This window comes from Prinia subflava, chromosome 10, assembly GCF_021018805.1.
Source record: "Prinia subflava isolate CZ2003 ecotype Zambia chromosome 10, Cam_Psub_1.2, whole genome shotgun sequence".
NCBI classification, from domain to species: Eukaryota; Metazoa; Chordata; class Aves; order Passeriformes; family Cisticolidae; genus Prinia; species Prinia subflava.
Window position 1 is genome coordinate 5,595,016 of NC_086256.1, and position 21,159 is coordinate 5,616,174.

General features: G+C 41.6%; 1 protein-coding gene across 1 annotated transcript; it reads right to left on the reverse strand.

Annotated features, from left to right (window-relative positions):
• Positions 1–2,106: 2,106 nt before the first annotated feature.
• Positions 2,107–19,513, reverse strand: SHISAL2A (shisa like 2A). Its single transcript, XM_063407371.1, is given in 4 exon segments — positions 2,107–2,549; positions 2,551–2,620; positions 11,558–11,697; positions 19,264–19,513. Coding segments are annotated over 4 exon segments (420 nt in total). The 5' UTR covers positions 19,446–19,513; the 3' UTR covers positions 2,107–2,521.
• Positions 19,514–21,159: the final 1,646 nt, after the last annotated feature.

A 21,159-nucleotide genomic window follows, 5' to 3' on the forward strand; every position in this document is an offset into this window, starting at 1 on the left:
CTACTTAGACCCAAAGTCAGATTAAGCCCAAATGAACAGGCAGCTATTTATATTGCAGTATCTAGAGAATGGTAGGGATGACAAAAGTGGATCATTTTGCAGTGAGCTCCCACTTCTGCCAGTGTGACTGCAAAGAAAGAAGCAGCCAGGCCCAGAACTGCCCGTGGGAATCAGCCAGCCTGGATCCACTGAAATCCATCAGGGGCTGCTGCTCGTGCTGCTCTGCTGCTGTCTGTGTGTGCACAGACACAAACACACTTTCTACATCCCTTACTCTGAGAGGCTTATTTCATACAACTTTCATTTTGAGCCTATCATTAGAAAAAGTCCTCACCTTTGAAAAACAGCAAGAAATGCTCACAGCAGCTCCTGTGAGTTTTAGTAGCTTCTGTATGGCTGATGGCACAACAGCCCTGAATTTGCTTTATGTGGTAATTTAAGCAATTTAAGGCTTAAAATGTTCCCAGGGCAAAAATTAGGGCTATGTCTAACAAGTACATTAAGGCTTATTATGCCTATTAGGCAGAGGGAGCCACCCTTGTTGTGACTGCACATTACATTTGAAAGCTGTTCTGGGCAGTGTGCTGATTCCCTAATCAAACCTGTGTGGGAGGTACTTTTTGGTGACATTTAGAAACCCTCAATTACAAAACTAGCTAAAAGGGCAAAGAAATGGGTTTTCCTAAACACAGTGACAGAAAACAAAAACAGACATTGGACATAGGCAAAGAACCTGGAACCATTCTTTTTGCAATCTGTTTTTTACTTTTAATTCTGTTACTTTGGTGTCTTAAGAGACTAAAAATTAATAAATAGCCCAGTATCTGAGGGGAAAATAACCTTGTTATTTGAGGAATCAAAGATTTTGAAATTGCTCAAGAGACAGAAATCAAAGATATTTTGATCTTGCAACATTCAAAATATCCAGTACATCTTGTTACTTTTACATATCTTTAGAATTTAAAAATTAAAGAAGTGCTGACTCAAATTTGTATGAAGTTCAAATAACTTAATTTTTTTTTTCATCTTCCATAAATCTTTTACTTGTGGTTCAAAGTGAAGCATATACTTCATTTTGAACATTTATCTCATGGCTGGCATCCTCCAAGGAAACCAGATGGCAAAACTCATAAATCCTTTCCCTTCTGCTCTTTGACAGTCCCAATCAAGAAAGTTATGAGGCCGGAAGATCAGGTTTATGTCCTGTTGTTATAAAGACATTTTCTTTATGCATCCGATGTGGTTTCAATTCTCTCCAATTCCATAATGGCAAATAGCAGTTTAATGAGATATTATACCCAGCTCCTGGAATAACACACACCACATTCCCTGCTTCAGTGGGAGGCACTGGTGTGTTATTCCACACAAGAGCAGATGAGATCAGAAGCACTTTGGGGTTTTGATGCACAGTACCAGACAGCTACAGAGTTCAATTTCCAAGCACTCTCACACAAAAAGATGTCACTCCCAAACAGTAGACAAGGATTTTGTCTTAACACGTTGAAGTATAAGCACAGACAAAACTGACATGGGAGGTAAATGTTTTAGGCCTCGTCTGCAAATGGAAGGTGTAATCTGTCTACTGCTTTAATATCAACAGCATGGTTAAACAGTTTTGAAATTCTTTTGATCACTCACCTTAAAGAACTCTCAAAAGATGAAAAGAAATCATTATCATTAATGTTCATGATTTCAAGAGTGAAAGCTTGAAAGAATTGACAATTAAAATATGACAGTTAAGATTGTGTTGGTTGTTCCTAAGACTTCTGGGGAAATAAAATGTGCAATTAGAGCTCTTTGATTACCTGAAGGAAGTTCAACACTTCACAAATTAGTGCTCCAAACTGAAATACTACTGGAAAATTTTAGTTTGTTTCCCAAGAAATATTCCAACATGTTTTGATGAAGAATCTGCAAAACAATTGTGGATGTTTATTTCAATTCATTTCAGTGTATACCAATCCCAGTGAAAACAGCTGTAAAAATCTAAACTTCCCTACAAACATTCATTCTTTATTAACTTCACCTTTAGTCAGAAAATTCTCCCATCAAAATAATTTCAAGATTCACAAGAATCTTCAGAGGAAACAAGGTGGGAGGAAATGATAAATTAAGAAAAATACAACACAAATGCCAGATTTTATTGAGGTACTGCATTCACATTGGTTTGTGCACTGAACAGTCACATTTGGCTAAAGACAACCATGTTCATGACATGAAGACACCACACTGAGATGGCACAGAGGGAAAGCTTAAAATAAAGCTTGGTAAACATGGTGTGCCAAATTCTGCTCTGCGTGACAACTGTGACATCTCACTGAAATTGCACAGGGTAGAGACAACTTGTGTGAAAATGACTGACAGCAGTAGCTGACGTGCAAATCAAAACACACAACTTCTCAGTACAGCAACCACACAAACACATCTGGCACAGCTTCAGATTGGCCTCTGCTTATCGACAGTGGTTGTGAGAGCCAGGAAACACCTCTGGCAGAGTGAGTTGGGTTCTTGTGTCTTACAGTCACAGTCCATCCTTGTGGCTTAGGAAATCTCTTGAAGCCACCTGGCTCTTTCAACAGCTTGTTTTGGTGGGGCCTTTGTGGAGGATGCAGCTCTGCATCTGCAAAATACCAATAACAGTTACAAGTTAGATTGAACAGGGGAAGATTTCAGTGTTCAGGGCCAGGTGGGATGGAGCTCTGAGCAACCTGGTCTGCTGGAAGGTGTCCCTGCCCACGAGAGCAGGATTGGATCTACATGGTGCTGAAAGTCCCTTCCAACCCAAACCATTCTGTGATTCTCTGATCTCTTCTCCCTGGTATCCAGTGAAACTCTTCATGGGAATGGTTCAAAGCTGCACCAGGACAGGTTTAGACTGGACATTAGGAAGCATTTCTTTACTATTTAGTCAGCTTCTTTAGTTATACTTGAGGATTTCGTTTCTCCTTTTTAACTACAGTACTTTGATTTTTACTATACTTCTTTTTTTTTAAATTTATTTCAGAACATTTCTCAAGGGCACTGAGATAATTCTGAAATGTAGTTTTAGCCCCAGAGTCTTGCAACCCCTCTCAGGGTGGTGTCATTCAAAAATTTTATTCATGTGCTCTTTACTCCTTCAGCCAAGCTCTTACTACTTATCTGGGATAATGTACCAGACATCCTTCTTCCCTCCAAAAATGCGCTTCAGAATGAGTCACTGAAAATTTCTCTTTGACTGCATTTTCACAGCGATCTGTAATCACAGCCACTTGTTCCCACTTACCTGGTAGGCAAAATTACCTTCACAAAGAGAGAAATTAGATTGGTTTGTCCTGATCTGTCTTCACGAAATCTGTGTCAGATTTTTCTTGTGCATAGCTCAACTATTTAATAATTTAGTGTATTATCACTCTAAGTTAGAAGCAATGCCTTCATCTGCCTAGCTCCTCTCCTTTTCCTTTGTAAAGCTCAGAGCTGTGTTTGCCCTTTTGCTGGAAAAGAGCAGGCAAACAAGCTTGAACTGTATGCTGTACTACACCAGGCACAAGGGGTCCTGCTCCTAATTAAAACTCAGTGAATTTGGCAGAGGAAATATGCCTGCTGAAGGAAATTTAATTGGCACCTGTAGCTTTCTCCCAGCAGTAGAAATTTGTAGCCACTGATGGACTTTGTGGCTTAAAGCTGCACTGTGAAGTGGCTCCCCATGACGGGTGTGGGTATGAAATGTGCAACAAGCACATGTGAAAAGCAGGAGATAAAAAACAGTGAGAGACCTGGAATTTCTACTAACACTTAGCCATATTATGTGTTGAAGTGCAGAAAAGATCCTCACATCCTTTTCCATTCTGAATCAGGAAGCAAAAAGACACACAGGCTAAGGACACAGCTTTCCTGGATTTAGCTCCAAATGAGGTCTCAAGTATTTTGAGTCTTCGCTACAACACCAAGCTCATTTTGGCAACAAAAAAAAATGTTGGGTGATTTATCCACACGAAAAGTTTCCAGATTTTTTGGTCTTTATATAATGCATGCATTCAAACCCTACCCGAGTCCTTTGCAGCTGCCTCTCTCCCTGTGAGCAACAGTGGGTTAGCAGGCACCCTGTAAACATCAGCCTCTCTACCAGGACAGAAAATCAGGCAAACATGAGGAAACGAGAGGCTCGTGGCCTTCAGAAAGCAATGCCACATTCACAGAGCTCAGTTCATCTCAGTACTTGGTGCCTGCCTCAGATATTTCTGTATTTTCTCACTACAGACGGCTTCCTGACTGCAGGACCCATTTTAGTCTTTCCATGGCATTTTTCTCCCACAAGCCATTTCATCTGCAACAGCAGAAAAAGAAAAATGTGTGGAGGTGGTTAGGAGTTTTGAAATGAGTTTTGTTACACTTCGGTATTTTTATAAGGACAAGGAGCCAAAATCAACTTGTTATGCTGATAAAGAGCTCTGAGAAAGATGCATTTGCACTTGGGATGCACGGTGTGGTTTTTTTTAAGGGTACAAGAGAAAATACATGAAACAGGGAACTCACAACTCATTTACTTTCCTGCTTATCTGAAAACAACTGCTGAGCAAACAGGACCACTTATTTTTCCTGTGACAGACATTGCTGATCTGCAGCTATTCTCACATTCTGTGGCTGTTCAGCCGTGAGCTTTCACCCCCTGCAGAAAGTAAAATGCATGTTTCATACCATCTGAAGTCCTCTGCATTATTCATAAAGTCCTTTTAAGTCTGAAGGACCACTCATATGTACTGGGGTACATTTTAAACACTATTCTGCATGGTCTGTGCCATAGGCAGTTTGACCTTTACACATGATTTCAGCATAAAAATCAACTTTCTTGCAAGATAACACCCTCCAGTTCTGTAGAAGAATTTACCTGGCACTCATCCCTGCATCCCCAGGAGGCAGGGGAAGACTAAACTGCCCATCTGAAACTTCACTGCTTTCCCCCTTTGTCACACAGGAGCCTTCCTGGCAATCCATCACTGAAGAAATTCTTCTGATAAGTTACAGTGTCTGCCTCCTTAGTAAGCTCTGGTGCACCCAGGACAGCTCAGGGAAAGGACAGTAACAGCATAAGGGGAATATAATCTTGTCTGGCACATAACCATGATGGAGTATTCATGTGCCAGTAAATCTAGATGAGATTTTGTCTGGGGAAGGACTCTGTCCAAGTCTCTGCAGATACATCCCTGTGCAAGGACAGCATCAGGGCAGTGTATAAATAAATCAGAGTCAGTTTCCAGTGCTTTTCAAAAAGTTAGAAACCTACATAAGGAATCATTTCATAAAATCTATGTAAAACAGAGTAGAGAGTATACAAATACAACACAGTAAGATGAAAATAAATGTTCTCATTGTACCTCTTTTCTTCATAACATTGGTAGAATCCGTTCAGTGCCTCTGTCCTTAACATATCGAACTCCCTCTGGCTTCACTGTCTGTAAAACAAAGGCATTTTTAGAAGAATTAATAGCATTGTTCTTCCATCAGTTGCAAGTAGTAATACATAGATATGCCCACTGCACTAGAGAAATCACAGTTCCTGGAATTTTCTACAATTTTTAGAGGCTAAGACAGATCAAATCCATTCCACTTTGCATTCCTGGGCCTCGGGGAGGCTGCAGTTATTAACTTGCTTGTGCTAAAAAGGAATAAACATCAAAGTGAAAAGAGCAGTTTAAGGTGGCAGCACTGTGGGATAAGATGGGCTTGTAGCAGAAAATCAGAAAGCCTCCTGAAAGAAATCACATTAAACATTTCCCATATTCAAGAAAACAGATCAGAAATCTTAAACTTTCATCCCTCTCCAAACATAATCAGTCACTGTTGCTTTCAGTGCACCTTCATCCAGTGACCCCAAAGCTCTGAGTGTGTGTGGGGAGCCTCACAATATTTCTTTGCAAGTGTTACCCATGTTTTATAGAAAGATTAAAGTGATGACAGGAGCACATAAAACTATTTTTAGTTAAGCATTTTACCAATTTCCCACAAAATCTTTAGTTCTGGCATCTCCCATCTTTTAAGCATTTGGTTTTGAAGCTTAGTGGCATTTGAATATTGTTTTTCAGAGCACAGCTTCGTGGGTTAACAAAAGTAATAGTTAAAATTCCACCAGCTAACTGATACAGACACCTGCTTGGAGCAGAAGGGCAGGAATTTTTTGATTCAGTGCAGATAACTTGAGTTTGCCCAACTGATGAGAGTAACTAAAGAAAAGGCAGCCTGCAGTGGATCACTGCAGGAAGGGAGGACAGAGATACTCTGCCAGTTTCCACTCATCCCTGCTGACAGCTGAGAAAACAAAGCTCTAGAAGAACAGACTTGCCTAAAGACACTTCCAACTTTATTTTCCTTTTTGCCTGATATTTGTTCTTTCGTTTCCTTCCTCATTCTGTTTCCATTCTTATTTTCTGCTACAATGCTTCCCATGATAGTCCCCATACCCATGAATAACAAGGCAGATTTGGAGTCTCTCCTCCTTTTTCTCTGCCCTAAATCTCAATCCTGTCCATGATTCCCCCTCTGCCAGGCTCCCTCTCCATCTCTCTCCCCAAGCACCAGGCTTCTGCTCCCCAGCTCACCCACTGCTCCTGTCCCTGGCCCCCAGGGCCTTCTCCATCCCCTCTGGCATCCCTGCCCTGCTGCTCTCAATTCCATCAGTCCCATCCGTCCTCCCCAAGCTCCCAGGAGCAGTCAGCCCTTGCAGTTTTCTCCTTTATCTGCCAGCTCCAAAGCCTCTCCCTGCTTTATCCTGTCATCTAATTCTCCTCGTGGAGCTCATCAATCTCCCTCCCAGGCCTCCCTGTATTTCCCATTACCCTTCAGTTCAACACTGCCTTTGACAGGATTTTCCACTTTCCAACAAAAAGAGACAGAAAAGATAAACTGACCTGGGCAGGGTACTTCTCTGCAAGCCAGTGTGGGGGGAAGGGATTGAAAACCAGGTTCCCTATATCCAAAGGGGGATGAAAAGTGCTAATATTTTAATTTAATAAGAAACCGAAGGAAAGTAGACTGGGAAAGGGGAATTATTTGTTATTGAGATGTTTTGAAAGCTGTAAATTTTTTTTGTTTGAACTGGAAAAACTGCAGTTTGGTTTCAAAAATGCAGAAATGGGATTTGATCGTTTAGCATTTAAAAAAATTTGTACAACAGTATTTAAGCTAAGATCTTAGTTGAAAACAACGGAGTTATTTCAGCTGGGGAAAAAACAAACCCAAAAAGAAGAAAAAAGAAGAAAAAGAAGAAAAAGAAGAAAAACTTATCACTTACAGAGGAAGGCACTATATTTTTGAAGCCTACAGCAGCTATGGGTATATTTGTAGTAAAAAACCTGACTTAATGAGCTGCAAAAATCTCACTGCTACAAGAAAGTCGGGAACTCTAGAAGCTAAGGAGTCCAATAAAGACATTTCAAAATCTAATTTTTTCCACTAAATTTGAATTCCCAGCTTCAAAAAAGGTTTTTTTTTTTTCATTTCTTAAATAAAACCATCTCCCAAAATCCAAAAACACCCCCAAAAATATGTGGAAAATTTAAAGCCAGCTACAAGAACACTATACAGTTGAAATTACTCCTAAACCCAGAAGGCAAAATTATGAATGTGCACTCCGAAAGCCAAGCAGTGCATCTGAATTCAGACAGCAGCTATCTGCCTTCACAACCAATAGTCAGATAACTGTACTGAGCTAAGAAGGACAACATGTGAGAGTTTCGTGATTTTTCATCAAAACACCTGAATATTTCATGTATTTGATTCAATCCCCATGAGGAATCTTTAATTAGAGAGAAATAGGGACACAAAAGTCATCTGGCTATTTTTCAAGCTGTGTTTTTCTATATTATGAAATGAAACCATGAACTTTTGCATATTATGATGTCACTGCTTTGCAAGAACAAGAAATTAATAACTTCTATTAAAGCACATTTTCCCCAGCACTCATGATTAATTTACAAGGCCACAATTCTTTCACACTCCAACCCAAAGGTCCCTGCTGTCTGACTCTGAATACGTTACAGAGGTCTCCCTTTGCTAAGTTTTAAGGGGAAAGTATTAGTTACCATCATAAAATACAATTTGCTATTCATGCTTTGCAGTGGGGTGGAATACTTCATCTCAAAGGTCTTTCCAGACCTGGCAGAAATACCAGGACAACTCAGAAAATGTGTTTAAAAGCTGTTTGGCTCACAAAACAGTTTATACCTCTGATGGCAGAGCCCATCTCAGGGGCCAGCAGAGATGATCACTCCTCTCCCATCAGCTGCCTGGTCAAAGCCAGTGTACCTGCACCTTTCCCAGAGCCAAGATGTACTTCTGAATTTCCCCTTTTTTGCCTGTTTACCACTCCTGTCCTGACAATTATGCAATATTTACTCAGCCCTCCTTATCTCTTGTACTGTGGGATGTTCCAGCATTTTTCTCTCAGCTTTAACAAAACACTTAAATCCTGTGACTTCGTAGCTCTCCACATTTTGAAAGGAATAAACCTTTTGCACAAAGAGAAGCTTTTTGTTAGAAGAAGAACAAATCACATGACCAAATTCCCTTTTACCTTAAATAAATACATTGTGTTTGCATATTCAGGGCTTGGATCTTTGAGGCCTTTTTTTACCACTGTTACAGGTCTCCTTCTTTCAAATGGGAGGAACAAAAACATCTACAATGAGTTCAATGAAAAATACTTTCTCTTGGAAAGAGCTGAACGAGCAACTGAAACGCAGGATCTTCATTTGTATGTGTTTGCCTGCACATATTGTCTTGCATGTTATGGATCAGCTCTGCACTCTACAAATAGAAATGTCTAACTTCAGTAACATTTAAGTTCTGACTTAACATTAAGTAGTTCTTCCTTGTCTATACCAGTGGCTGAGCTCATTTTTCCTGAAATTTAATTCTCGGATTAAAATGTAAATTTTTGCTAGGGCTAAACCATCCTTACCTAACTCAAGAATCCAGTCTGTAATACTCAGTGCTGATGCTATGAAAGACCATTGGTTTAAAGCTAAACAGAGGTAAATTCCAGTTGATACTCCTTTTTTAGGATCAGAAACTTTAATAAAGGGCCTCATATTCAGTTTATTGTTAGATTTATCTTTGATCTTGAGATTATTTCTGTAAAAATTCAATGACTAGACTTCTGTATTTAAGAGATCTTGGATGAGCCCACAGAACAATGACCAACTTTTGCTATTATGTGAGGTAGGAAAGGCATAAAATAACCAATTGTATATTTAATGAGATATGAAACTCCAACTGAGCTGATGTATTATGGGTGAAATTGAATATAACAAAAAATACTGCTTCCAAAAATGAGTGCTGAGTGCTCCAGGGATGCAGGTGTTGCTCAACAACTAAAGTGTGACACTGCCTTCATCTGACCTAAAGATAAAATTATGCTAGTCCAGAAAAAGCTGTGTTGAACTGAGTTCATACCTAAAACTGATGGTTCTCAGGCTGCAGCTTTCTGAAGCATCTAAAAACAGTTTTAATTTTTAAATTTGTTTTTATTGCTTATGTATAGTTATCCTGAACTCTCAGAAGAACTGAAAGATGAGGAGAGAGGCTGTTTTTATTTTCCCCAGGGCTGCAAGCAGCTAACCAGCCATCTCATCAGACACTCAGCCCTCGCATGACTTCCATGCAAAAGAAACCCAAGGATGACGAAAGCAAGCATTCAGGCTTGTCAGTGAAATCCTAAAACACTTCCAAAGATCTCTCAACCTTGGCAAAGCAACTGGCTTTCAATTTCCAGCAACCCACCTCACCACCAGTCAAGCTATGTGAATCTGGATGTGAAATAATTGTCATTTGAAGCAGCCAAAGAAGCAGAATAATAAAAGCAAAAAACACTGGATGAGAGCAGTCAAAACCATGTTTAAAAACCAAGAAATTTGTTCAAGCAAAAGTCCAAACCACACAGGAGATGGCTGAGAAAAAGCAAAAATCCCTCAGCTCCCGGCCTTGTAAGGTTTGGAATTGTGACTTGGGATGCCACATGGATGCTGGGCCAGCAGTGGAATGCTGTTCACCTCATGACAGGAGGAGAGGAAGAACCTTTGCTACCCAAGCAGGATGTGGGTTTGCAGCAGGGTTTGAGTCTGTATGGAAAGACAGAATTGTTTGGCAGCAGTGATGCAGCAGCACCTGCCTCCTTCCCAGCTCCCCACGTGCCAAACACGTCTGGCACAAAAATAAAAGGCATGAGAAATACAGCACTGCTGTCCTGGCAATGCATTAAGAGCTGGTGCCATGGCAGGAAAACCTGAGGGAAGAAATTAAACAGCAACACATTCAAAAACATAATGCCAGTTTGTAATTAAAACACAACCATCTTGTAGAAGAGCACGAGAGCGTTTTGTTCATCCCACCCAGGAGTTTATTTAGGTTGTTCTAGCTAGCAGGTCTTAATTCCACTCTCTCTCCAGGTCAAGTGTGAAGTTTTCAATTTGCAGATTAGTAGCAGTTTGCTGAATGTGTGACTTCAGCAGCTTGCTCACATCAGACAGTTACAAAGGGAGGCTTTGCAGTTCTGACAGCTCTATGAACCACTTTTAAACCAAAGCCTGCGCTCTCTGGAGGACAAAATCAGACATAGGAAGCTTGATATGAAGTGGACTGTGTTAACTAGACACTCAGGAGGGGGCTTACTGCTCTGTAATAGGCTGTAATTACAGTAACTCATTGGTCATTTACTGCCATGCAGCTATAGGAGCATTTGAAAATAACAAGTAAGGAGACAATTTGAGCTGAGAGGACTTGTTTCCAAGAATTATTCCCCTTTTTCAACTTGTTGAATTTCCGATGCCTAAATAAGTACAACACTCCTTTTATTTCCTACAACTTTACAGGTTGAACTGCTGAAGCAGCTCATTTAAATATTTAGGAACTCCAAGACAAAGGGTGAATCTTATCACACTCCATCTTGCCACAAGGAGACTTGCAGTCAGATTTCACAAATGTAATGAACTGGAGCAGCAGCAGCAGAAATTTTCCCATGTGAGTGTGTTAGTGCTGACTACATGCACTGTTCCCTGCAGGCATCTGCCAACACAGTCTGAGCACAAATGCATGGACTACTACTACTGCTACTGAAACAAAGAGGTTTGGACTTCAAAGTCTGGATCCTATGGCAGGAAGAAAGGGAAAAAAAAAGAATTACCTCTCTCTGTCACAAGAAAATACACTTAAAATCTCTCCTGAGATTCTTATTCCTAGAATAAATCACTACTATGTGTTTATGTACTCTTGACAGGAAATCCAGAGCAATTAAGCCCGTCTCTTCCTGATAGAAGGGCTAATTTACCCTCACTCATTATTGCAAACTTTTACATTCTTTCCACTACTAAATAAATATACTGAGCTCGTGTTAAATGTTCTGAGTTTGGTACAGATTTGGTACAGATTTCACAGAGCAGGCAAAACAGCAGGACAGCTTGATTACATCCTGACATTCCCATCAGAAAGAAAACACACACTGTTGGGTTCCTCCACATCCATTTAAAGACAGAGTGAGGCTTTTCCTCTGCAGGTGTTAATGCACATCAATAACAATCGGTCTTACCTGCCACCTGTAAGCTCAAACCAGCATCCAGTTTGCTGCTTGGCTTGGTGCTGATAAACAAATAACAGAGGACACACACAGTGATGATGAAAGCAAAGAGGACCACTGCTGCTATTGACAGGCCCACGAGTGCTCCAACACTAGGAGAGAAAAACAGAAAGATTAAATGTACAAACAGCCTGTGGTACCCATTAAAACAATGGTCAAGATGATGTCTGGAGTTGACTTGTACTCAGGCATGGCAGTAACTGTGTATTTTACTGTAAACAGAAGGTTAGAGCCCAACACTTTGATTGCATAAACTGCAGTTATTTCACTGTCCTCAGAAGGGTGAATGTCATTACACAGCAGTTGAACACCTGGCCCTCAGAGACATTTCATGCATATTACTCCTGAGTCTGACTTAAAATGGATTTATGAAAATCAGAAATGACTTCATGCAGTAGCTGATACCAGCGAGATCAAAAAGTTCTTCAGTGCACACGGAGAGGGATTCTAGGGCTCCAGGCAGCTCAAACAACATGACTATTAAAGCTGTATTTTCAGTCTGAAATGCCATTTTTATAGTATAAAACCCCATGCAATCCACGTTATTCAACTCTGTTAGCAGTTCTGCAGAGTGGAGTGGAGTACTGTGATCACTTTTGTGCCTTTGCATTAATGAAATCTCCAGTCAAGACTGGAGGAATTCTCCCATGATCTTTGTCACAGCAAAAAGAAAACGAAAGCTGAATTAGTTTACTCACAATATCAAAGGCATCAAAGAAGCAGGAATAAATTACTCTGAAGGCCAAACATACAGTACTATATGTAGATTTTATCAAGGTGTTAGGATAAAAGCTATTTTATACATCTCCCATAGGCATACAGTGAGACAATATATGTATATGCAGAAATCTCTTCTGATTTCCAACCCTTATTTTCAAGTCTTTTCCTAATATAAAATTCTCATGATGAAATAAAGGACCCAATACAATACAGTCTAGCTATCATTTCCTACACTCTCCTGGGCCATTTGATGTCTTTCAGTCCTCTATTCTACAGTCCATGACAAAGATCCTGACTTCTGGTGAAACTAAACAGCAGCCTTTTGGTCACAGATGAGGGGTCTGAAGCCTGAGAATCCTTATATTACTGCTCTGGTGTATTTGCAATTTTGACAGACATCAAAAGTACAGAAGAGAGATGAATGTCTTGAATTCTACAAGCTCCATCCTCTAGTCATAAAAATGTCTTTATATATCACTGCTATCAAAGAGAAGTCAACTCTACTACGGCCTTGCAGGAAGAGAAGAATTGTGCCTTGGGATGTTTTCATGAATTTTACATTCTGGATACTGCAAAGCTTCTCCACAAGCTCTCACAGCACCAGCACACAGATATGTCCATAGGAGAAACTCTTCAAATCAGCAGGATGAGAACAGCAGATATTGCTATGACTTTCAGATGCTGTTTTCATTAGTTACTGGTCAGATTCAGTAATGAAGTTTGGGCAACATTTAGTTCCACGCATAGCTAAAATAATTTGTTATCATCAAAATGGTTCTGGAAAGAACAGCTTTACCCTTCTGAAGATTTTTCATGGTATTTATCATCTGCATTAAATAGGATATCCTTATGTGTTTCTGCATATATGCGCATATTAAGCAAATTTTTCCTTCTTGTTTTTTGGCTCAAAAGAAACTTGCAGGCAAGCTGTATTCTGCTTATTATGGCATTTGAATATGACCTACACTCAGAGATCTCACCTGGGTTCTGGCCTTATTTTTGCATTTTCACTTAAACACCTTGACCCAGATACACAAATAGAAGAAATACAAATTACAGAAGGCTGAATAGCCACAGAACCACGTAATGAAAACAAGGCTCTTAAACAGTTATTTGTGCTTTTTTGTCATGAGAGAACAAGCCTTATTGTAAGATTCCATTTAAATTCCAGTCCACAGTGCAGGACTAAGGAGGTGGCTCACCATTATCCAAACATTAAGCAGAGTCAGCTGCCCTAAAGCCAAATAGATCAAGTACATATTAATGATTATATATTTCCTATGCAGACATCTGTTACTTCCTGGCTGTAGCTCTCCTCCGTGCAGTTGTAGAAGACAACATGAACAAAACAGCTGTGTATTGCACAGCACAACGCAACTTCAATATCACTGCACAAACTGTGCAAGATGCTTTGGGAGTTACAAAAGGCAAAGGCAAAAAAACCTGAGGAACTCTCCAGGTCAAAGACTCATCACAGGTTATGTGCTACAAGAAATGTTTCTCGTGCTCCTGCAGCAACATGAGAAGATCTCACCAGCATCACAAAACCAAACAGATACTTTGATTACACCTCCTGAATGAATCAGGAATCGGGACAATTTGTACTTACTCTTTTTAAACACACAATGTTTCGATACCAGATTGTTCTCAAACTGCTGAAGCCGCAACCCACAGAGAAAGTATAATTAAGTTCTATAAGAATTATTTTGCTTAAAGTTTGGAGATGAAGGGTTGTTTCTTAATTTATATAATCCAGAGAAATTGAATGTCTTCCACAGCACTGAATACTGACGTTTTTTAAACAAAACACAATCTTTTCTTTTTTTACTAGTTGAAGCTGTTTTCAGAAACAAAATACCAAATAACTAAGATCACTGACCACTTTAACAATTACACTCCTCTGAAAAAAATGACAATCTTACAGCATGTCCTCTAGATTCTGCAGCAATTACCATGGTGCTGCATATCTGCTTTATACAGCCCTTGCTAAAAGCATTTTGCATTTTGCTACCTTCCATTCTTTAGCTTAAACACTAAAGGCCATGCAGCAGTCACATGGTAAGAGTCTAGAGGTCTCGGGGTGTGTCTTTGTGATCAGCAGACACTAAACTAGCAAACTGGAAAGTCCCTCTTGCCCACAGCTGTGGCCCCTGCCTTACCAACCCACTCAACCCCAAAGCAGCGATCTGGCACAAAGATGGCCGTGAAGGCCTGGGGTAACCCTGACATGAGCAACGTTAACGTTTGGTAGGAGATCCAAACAGAATTCTCCCAAGTTATTTTCCACATAAAGACAGAGCCATATCACACACTTCACTGCTGCTACACTGAGTGCCACATCCAGGCCTGCAGCACAGCCAAAGGCTTCACTCAGCAGAGGCTCCACTCTGCCAGCAGCCTGCCCAGGTTGTGTCCAGAGAGCTGCTGAGTTGGTCCATCGACCTGTCTGTCAGTGGATGCTCAGCATATACACCTACTGATATTTTTAGCTCATAAAATTAGTCTGCCCACACCATCAAATCCAGGGAAAATTTAAATATTGGCTAAGCAGAGTCATTATTGCCCATTGATGGACTAAAAGGAAGCTCATGAGTCACCAGGGTCCGAGTAAATCAAATGTTCCCAGTGCCATTGTTGCAGTGATGTGTTGTTCATAGTATTTGCGAAGCACACAGATAAATATTCTCCAGAGGCTGCAAGCATGGGCACAAAAGGCTTGCTATTCTGGAAAGCCAAAACAGATGCCTGGAGGTCAGTACAGCCAAGCAAAGCTTGGCCTCAGTATTAGGCCAGCGTGGCTCTATAAGTATTAATTAAGAAGGCTTTTTGAGTAAAATCCATATGTGGCTTGACAGAATATTAATCAAATATGTATTATTACATGCAACTTTAAAGATACGGCTTTGGAATGGATATTAGAATTCTATTTGATACTGAAAGAGGCCATTATAAAAGTAAAACTTCACAGAAGAGTGACAAAAATAAACACAAAATGCTTTAGAACAAAGAGAAACAATAAGGCTGACAGAACATAAAGGCTGCAGTTCAGTACAAATATCACATGCTCAGCATTTGTCCCCTTCCACTCAGCTTGGGAGGTAAAGCAGATGTGGTAACTGCGTGTGCATGCACAGCACACTGCTCTGGAGGCTGAGCTGCTCAGTGTTTGGCTCACTGGTGTTCTATAGCATCTGTTTGGTGGATTCAAAAGCTGAATAACCTTCTGTTGGATTCTGCCTTTTCCTAATGTTGCCTTCCCTCTTCCATGGGCTCCTGACAACTGTAAGACAGCAAAATGTATCCTTCCCTCTTCTTTGAGGAAATAAGTCTTTCAAGATCTATGATTTTAAAAAAATTTATTTTAAATACCAGCAAAAAAACCTGTCAGAAATTAATAACATTATTAATTATATATGGAAATTGATCATATTATTAATTATATATAATAAATTCTGCAGAAAATGTGAAATGTGTCAGAGTTGCTCAATGGCCTATGATAGTCCAGCAGCTCCCAGTACAGCAGGTGTTGGGATGTTGTCAAATATTGCTGGTTTTGCAGAGGAGGAAAGGGAAAAGAGGGTTCCATGTTGCTAAGGGATAGGTCAGTGTCTAGTTCTAAACATAATACAGGCAGTAGAGATTTGGCAAGAAAAAAGAAGAGCATAGGCCTGCAAGAAACGACTGTTTCAGGTTGCCAGCGCTGCTGGCTTCTCCATGAACTGCTTCTGTCAGAGCTGGATCTGGTCTGGCCATGTCCCTCCCACAGCAGGAAAAACACAAGTGAAATGTGCAACAGGTTCCTGAAATTCTACCTGGTGTGCCACCAAACTGAAGTAATCCCTCAGATATCACCAACCACTTGTGGTGCAGTCAGTCACTGCTTTCAGATATCTGGTGGGGGTCAAGCAAATGAAGATTTAGGAAAAAAACCCAAAGTTCTGGAATACAAAAGCAAAAGTAAAAGCAAAACCTAAACCAGTTCCCCCATCAGAGCCTCCTAGTCCTTTCCCTTCCATCTCCAGACTTACTTTGGCTGGTTTGCCTAACTTTTGTTTAGTTTTAAACCTTAGGGGTTTCAAGTCTTAAAAGAGTGTCCTCAAAGGCTGAAAGAAGCATTTTAAGGATTATTTTATCATATAGCTGTTACCAACCTATATCAGTAACAGTCTAGTGATCACCAAAACATTCTGAGAGGCCAGAAAATGTTATTTTATGTTTTCATTAAACTTCTAATTGAACTGTCACGTGAAAATGTATACAATTTTCAAAATTATGTAATATTATAATGTTTCTAGTGTGTTAATAACCAAGAATTATTCTATTTGTTAATGAAAACACTTCTAGGAAATGGTTCAATTCTAACTACTCAGTAACTTTGCTTAGAGATGTGACTTTTATTTATTCACCTATTTTCTACAACAAATATAGTCATTCAGGGCAGTAGCACAACCAAAACTCCATGAATGGCTATTTCCATGAGTCCTTTTAGCAGCCTAGGGCTACGGTAGAAAGAAAAAAAAATCCTTAATTTTCAAAGTTTGGGCCCAAATTTCTGACTTAGGTGAAGACTAAGCAGTCACTTCTCAGACCCTACAAAATCTTTTTAAAGGAAGAGCTTTCAGAGAGGTATTCATTAAAGGATCTCCTGGGATTCAGTTCTTAGAGGTGGTTTTTGAAAAGATCAAGCTTTAAGAGTCTTCACTACAACATCCAGATGAGATGTTGTGATGCAATATTAACTTATTCCTTCTGTTCTTCCGCCATCTTGAGAAGGTTTACTGTGATTGAAACAATCAAAGGCTATTCAAAAATATAACATTAAAACAGTTTGAGTATTTGATAGCAGAAGTGTGAAAAAGGACACTTGGAGATGTCTTCTCACATCAGGAAAGCCAGGTAATTGTGTATCAGTCACAGTGGTGGATGACTGGGAGATCCCCACAATCAACCCACTCTTTGCACCAGACAAAATAGATTTTAAATAATAATACATTAAATATTAGATCAGATAAATAAAAATAGTAAGTCCACAGTACTGGATAGCGTTAACTCAGGAGCCCTGAGGGATCTCCCACGTGGAACTGCAGAGCTGCTGGCCAAGGTGCTGAGGGGGTCTGGTTGCACAGTGCTGAATCTGAGCCTGGCTGTGGTATCCAAGCTCAACCTCCCCCAATTTGAGGGGCAGGTCCTTTGATGGTAAAGCCTCTACCCCCAACCATGCTCTATCCAATGGCGCTGCTGGCACCTGCAGCTTCCTGACATAAAATCTTCAATGAAAGGATCAGCATTAGGATGAGGGGAAAACACTGCCTTGTTCACCTGCTGGAGGCTATGAAGTGTCAATAGGCAGATGGATAAAGGAACACAGCAAAGTTAGATGTCTCAAAAAGCCTTTGGACAAAGCCCTGCACTGAAAGTGGGGTTAAAAACACTGAACTTACATAGGATTAGGGAAAGGTTTTGCTACAAATTTAAAGCTGCTTAAAAGCATTAGGAGCAAAGTACAAGGCTTAAGTGGTCTCTTTTCAGTGCAAAGAAAAGTCAGTGTGACTGATTTTTATTCATATCTTCATGTATGACCTGGTGAAGAAGGAAATCTGAGTTCCTGATGACCCTAAGCCCCTACAAGCAATCAAATGCTGAGGGCAAGGAATGCTACAGGACTTGCAGAAAACTGAGTGAACAGGCAAAAGTGATGTACGTGAGTTTCAGTGTACATAATGAATGTAATGTATAAAGAACTCAGCCTACACAGCAATAAATTCAGAACAGGCAGTTCTAAACTCAAGAAAAGTTTTAGAGTCTTCAGTGACAGCTCACTGAAATTACAGAATCAATGTGAACTGGCAGACAAAGACATAACAACACATTGGCCAGCAACAGAATGAATTTTGAGAGTGAGATGGAGGCAACATTTGGCCACTTTGTAGAACCTTGCCACACCCACAGTTTGGGCATGCAGCTCCAGGGTGTGCATCTCCAAGATCAGCCCTGTGAAGGGAAAAACAGTATGGATGAGATGCATCCAAAATGATCAGTGTGACATAGCATCTGCCTCAACAATAATCCAAAAGCTGTTCAGTTTGGAGAGGTGAAAGCTGAGAACAGAAGCACCAAATGCTCACATTTTAAACACTGTGCATAAACTGAACAATTGCTGTTCAGCAAATCTCACCATCCTAATACTAGAGGGCACTCAGGAAAAGCAGCAGGGAACAGTATAAAACAGGTAAAAGGATCTATCTTCAAACAGCAGGTAATGACTGCTGCCACCAGGGCTGCAGAAGCAGACAGTATCAGCAAATCCAGAAGGAGATTTGACAAAATCAAGGATAGTAACAAGTCCATAATAAACACAGCGGAAGCCCCATGCAGAGGTGTGCTAACATCCTGGCACGGCCAGCGTGGATGCTGCGGAGCCCGCGGGGGATCAGGCACAGAGCGGCCGGGCTGGCTGAGTGCAGCGCTCCCTGCCCTGCTGGACACCCAGCCGCAGCCAGGCGGGTCCCTGCACTATCCCGGGAGAGCACCAGGCTCATTATCTGCTCCTTCCCAGTGGAAAGTTACGTAGTGCTTTATCTTACATGAAAAGTAGCTGAAGTCACTGGGAACTTTGCGGCACGCAGCCCCTCAAGCGCTCAGGCCCGAGAGAGCCGCTCCCCTCACGCCCAAAGGGCGGGAGACGCTCCCGAAGCTCTGCCAGAGGCACCGAGTATTTCCCGGCTCTTCCTTACCACGACCACGAGTTATTTCCTTCAGAAACTACCCTGGCACGAGCAAGACTCTCTCTAGGCTAAAGATGCAGCTCTGCCGCTACTCTCGGCGGGATAAAGGCAGCCAGAAAGTGCCCGGCTACAAGTACCTCACAAACACACGCCCGAGCTCGGCTCGGTCTCCCGCCCGGAGCCCCTGCCCCGCAGGCACCGCCGCTTCCCTACCTGAGCCACCACATGTAGCTGTGCTCGTAGGGGAAGAAGCTGTGGGGGTCATCGCAGCAGTACTTGACGTCCTGGAAGCCGCAGCAGAACACGGCGCGGGCGTCGCCGCCCGCCCGCGGGCAGCTGAACCCGCTCACCAGCACCTTGTCGGCGTTGAGGTAACTGCTGCACTCGGCGCTCATGGCGCGGCCGCCCGCCCGCTGCCCGCCCGGAGCCTCGGCTCGGCGGCACCCGGGCGGGAGGGAGGCGAGGCGAGGCGAGGCGAGGAGAGGCGGCGGTGGCGGGCGGAGCCGGGCGGGCAGGGGGCTGCGCTGGCGGCGGGACCGCCGCGCCCACTGGCCCCGGGGCCGCCACAGGGCGGGCAGCGGCGGGAGCCGCCCGCGCCCTCAGGGCAGGGCGGGAGAGCGCCGTGAGGGGCCGGCCCGCCCCGGGCTGCGGCTTCACAGGCTGGGCACGGCTGCCCCTCAGCACCGGGTCCCAGGTCGGGGAGAGCTTTCAGGGCTCCGTCCTGACCCATAACCTGGGTGGGATTACAGGACAGGCAAAACAGGGAGAGCATGAGGAGGGATAACCCTTCTGTAGGACTCAGGCCCCCTTGATGAGGTGGGAAAGCTCGAGCTCAAAACCAGGCTCAACGCTTAAAGATGCTCTGCGCAAAGTGAGAGGATGAATGACAGTGATGTGGCTGGTGAAAAGAAGCTGAAAAGGGACGATCAGGAGAAGTCAATGAGTTTGATATCAACAACGAAAAAGGCTAAATGACGGTGAGATTTTGTGACAGTTGTAACTTCATCCTTTGAGTTGTTCTGAAAAAATCCTATATAAGCAAATCAATCATTTTCATTATAAAATTGGGGATTGATTTTTGGAAACATATACAGGAAAATGATCTACCAAAGACCAGAAGGCAACTGTTTCACCTCTGTTATGTCAATAGTTGTCAGTACATGTTATGCTTTAATTGTGTGTGTTGTGTTATTGGAGATTAAGAGACCAATCTCCTGGTCATTTGATTCACAGAGACATGGGCACTGTGTTTCTGTGGTTGAGGAAAGTCTCTATTGGGAGAAGGATGGTGAATCTCAGCTCAAAAGCCATCAGTTGGTTGCCCAGATCGTGTGTATGAATCAGGCAGCTAAACAACATGTGATGTGGTTAAAACTAAGAAGTGCAGGGGTAAATGTCATGGTTTTGGAGACTGTTCAAGACTTTGGAAAGTTGCCAATCCTGTGTTCACAACAGAGACCTGGGTAAATCTTATAACTTCCCAGGATGGAGAAATGTCCAATTCCAGTGTTATAGCTATTAATTTCTTGAAATATCTTTATGTACCCTGTTCAGTTGCTAATAAGTATTTTCTTCCAAGATATGAATTGCTATCCTTGTGTTTCTCTCTGATTCTCTTTATCTGTCTGGGATTGCTTTTTTCTTCATCTTATACTTTCTTGATCTGTTTCTACTGAGGTTCTGTTCATACCAGAATTCAACAACCAGGGCAGAGAGTCATGAACCCAGGAGTCATTCAGTTCATGTTTTCAAGTGAGCATTCCCAAACTGAGTGGTCAAGAGACTTTCAGGAATATAGAACATTCTTGGTTATTTTTGTATTTCACATTGCTGTTTTACTTTTGGAGATTTTTCTCTCATTTGTCAGAACTCAGATAACTATTTTCCTCTCAGAATTATATACCGCAGTGATGTGGAACAAATAAAATTACCCATCACAGTTTTATGCTCAGTCTTACACAAACTTTCACTCACTCTTAATGAGTATAACGTAGACTTGTGCCAGAGTTCGAGTAAGGATGAATCCTTTGTCCAAAGTTGAAGAAATTTGGTTTCAAAGAAAGCCAAAATATTCTGAGGTGACAACATCTTTTTTTGTTTGTTTCATCA